Here is a 2428-nt window from a genome sequence, read left to right on the forward strand (position 1 = left end):
TTGTCCTTGAGTGTCCCACGATTTTTTTTTATTATTATTATTTTTTTAAAATTCTTCTTTAAATATTCAAACATGCTTCTCATCATTTTTTTATCATTCATTTTTTACCATGCGCGTATGCATGCCTCTTTCATCATTCTTTTATTCTTTTTTTTTATGGGCCCATGTGCTTCTCATTTTTTTATTATTATTTTTTTAGTTTTATATTTGCCATGCACGTATGCATGCTCATCCATCAATCGAATCATATGGTAGAAGTGCATGCTTGGATTTTTTTTCAAAATGTACTATTAGATACCCTTTCTCTTTTTTCCTCATTTCACAAGAAGAAGCAACACTAGTACACTAAAAACTGCCATGTTAAATGACGGGAATCAAAACAAGCTCCATTTATTGAAAATCTGGCAAGGCTTATTTTATCTTCTCATTAAGGAAATAGATGCATGATCCTCCACTCATGCTTCTATTTATAAAATTTTGTCATGATTCCATTTGCCATGTGTCTTATTCTTAAGTTCGCATGTTACTGCCACAAAATAGCCACCACATCCTTCTCATGTAATTTTATCTTTTTTTTTATTTTTTTTATTTTTTTTTATATTTCATTTATTCCTTTTTTTTTTTTTCATTTTATCATTACGTGTGTTTTCCATGCTTGCCCTTTAAATTTTCCTTTCCTTTTCTTGTGGGTATTAGAATCAGAGTTCGATGATCATGTTGGACCTAAACGATGCTTGTTCCTTGCTTGTCCGAGAAGCTTAGCTTGAAATCAAAACATGAAACGCCAACTTGAAACCCTCCGAACACTAGCACAAGCTTTCACTCCCCTTTGATAGCATATAAAGTTCTTCTTGATGGCTTCCAGCAAGTAAGAATTAATTACCTTAATCCTCCGTTCATTCATGGCATACAAATCCACTTCTAAACCATCCTGATTATCCACATATGTAACCAAGTTTGCAATGATGAGCTCATGTCTCATCAACCCCGAAAGGATGAAAATGACTATATAATAACCGTGAAAGATAAACTTGCTTTGGTTAATGTCACTGCCAGTGATGATTTTATTTCCAAAGAAGCAGGGATTGAAGCCATGCAGGTGGTTCCTGTTTCATACTCTTAGTCAACAACATGGCCAGCTTCGTTGCCCATGTAAATTCCTCTCATCTCCTTACTTCCATTATATATATATATTTTGAAAGACACATGAATATATAGCATGTTTCTTAAAAAATTTTCTATCTTATGCATGCATATAATGAATCCCTTTCTTTTTATCTTGCACATATGCATGCTTATGGATGGGGCCTGGCTCCAGACGTCATTCACCAGGGGACAGGAGAAGCATACGACTTAGTTACCACCACAGAGGCCGAGGAGCACCGAGTGAAGAGTGGATTTCTTCTGGATATTATAATTAGCAAGGGTGTGGCCACCCTCCAATTACTTCCCAGCGAAGATGAGGCACTGCGAGTTTGGAGAGATGCCTTCCTTGTCTTGGGTCTTCGCCATGGCCGAGGAGGAGGAGATGATGGAATCGCACGAAAGACTTGGCCTTTCTGGGCACAGTGTGTCTCGATAGTCAATGACAATCCCTTCATATCGGATCGGGTTTCAACCCTTTGTGACAAAATATCCGACCCGTTATCTTCATCAGCTTCTTAACGGGTCAGATCATTTTTCATTCCATGTCCAAACCCGTTAAACTTGTAACTTTTTAAATAGGTTCTTAAATTTTTGGGATATTTAGTCATCCAGCAACTTTTCATAGATATCAAGTTACTAATTGACAAATAAAAAAAATCTCACTAAACACATCAGAGAGAAAAAAAACTTATTTACTTATTCCAAACTGAATCCATATCAACATGCAGATCATGCTTTATTGATTATAATTTCATCTAAACATAAATTTGCATAAAAATTCTGGAGCCAATACAAATATATATGTTGTTTCTTTCTGCAGCATTATATGGTACAAGAAACATGCAGATGCTAATAAACTTATGCATGAGAAGTTTATCCATAGGCATGAGGCCAGTTTTTATCATGCTATGTACGACTCCAAGGTCCCAAGAACATGACTTTCCATATAGGATCTTCAAAACGCCATTCTTTTCTCCAATCAAGATCTCCGCAGTTTTGAATATCATTATCAGCTCTCTTTTGGCCTGTCACCATAGCTGAACCATAAACTTTTCTTAGCTTGTCTCTAACAGTTCTCTTCATTTCATGACTCAACGTCTCCAGTTAATTAAGGAAGCTTCATTGCTTAAAGTCTTTTCTTGTATTCTCTTAACTTATGGTGTTAAGGAGGATATATAAGCACTGAGAGCATCAGAACAAAGAGCCATCTAGTAATGGTTGCGTGACAAGTGTGCGGTTGTGGAGGTTGAGGCGGGGTTGACAAGGGCAGAGGTGGAGAATG

The 2428-nt window shown here is 36.4% G+C and overlaps 1 protein-coding gene across 1 annotated transcript; it reads left to right on the forward strand.

Annotated features, from left to right (window-relative positions):
- Positions 1-916: 916 nt before the first annotated feature.
- LOC120264314 lies at positions 917-1720 on the forward strand. The gene is made up of 2 exons (XM_039272122.1): positions 917-1152; positions 1319-1720. The coding sequence occupies exons 1-2, from the start codon at positions 1044-1046 to the stop codon at positions 1663-1665; spliced, it is 456 nt and encodes a 151-aa protein (XP_039128056.1). The 5' UTR covers positions 917-1043; the 3' UTR covers positions 1666-1720.
- Positions 1721-2428: the final 708 nt, after the last annotated feature.

The sequence above is a fragment of the Dioscorea cayenensis genome, chromosome 7 (genome assembly GCF_009730915.1).
Source record: "Dioscorea cayenensis subsp. rotundata cultivar TDr96_F1 chromosome 7, TDr96_F1_v2_PseudoChromosome.rev07_lg8_w22 25.fasta, whole genome shotgun sequence".
Lineage (NCBI taxonomy): Eukaryota > Viridiplantae > Streptophyta > Magnoliopsida > Dioscoreales > Dioscoreaceae > Dioscorea > Dioscorea cayenensis.

What these genes read in the sequence shown, in the direction of transcription:
- LOC120264314 (XM_039272122.1), top strand. Translation starts at nt 1,044, where the DNA reads ATGTCACTGCCAGTGATGATTTTATTTCCAAAGAAGCAGGGATTGAAG. An exon ending in TGGCCAGCTTCGTTGCCCAT is followed by an intron (nt 1,153 to 1,318) that starts GTAAATTCCTCT and finishes GCCTGGCTCCAG; the next exon opens with ACGTCATTCACCAGGGGACA.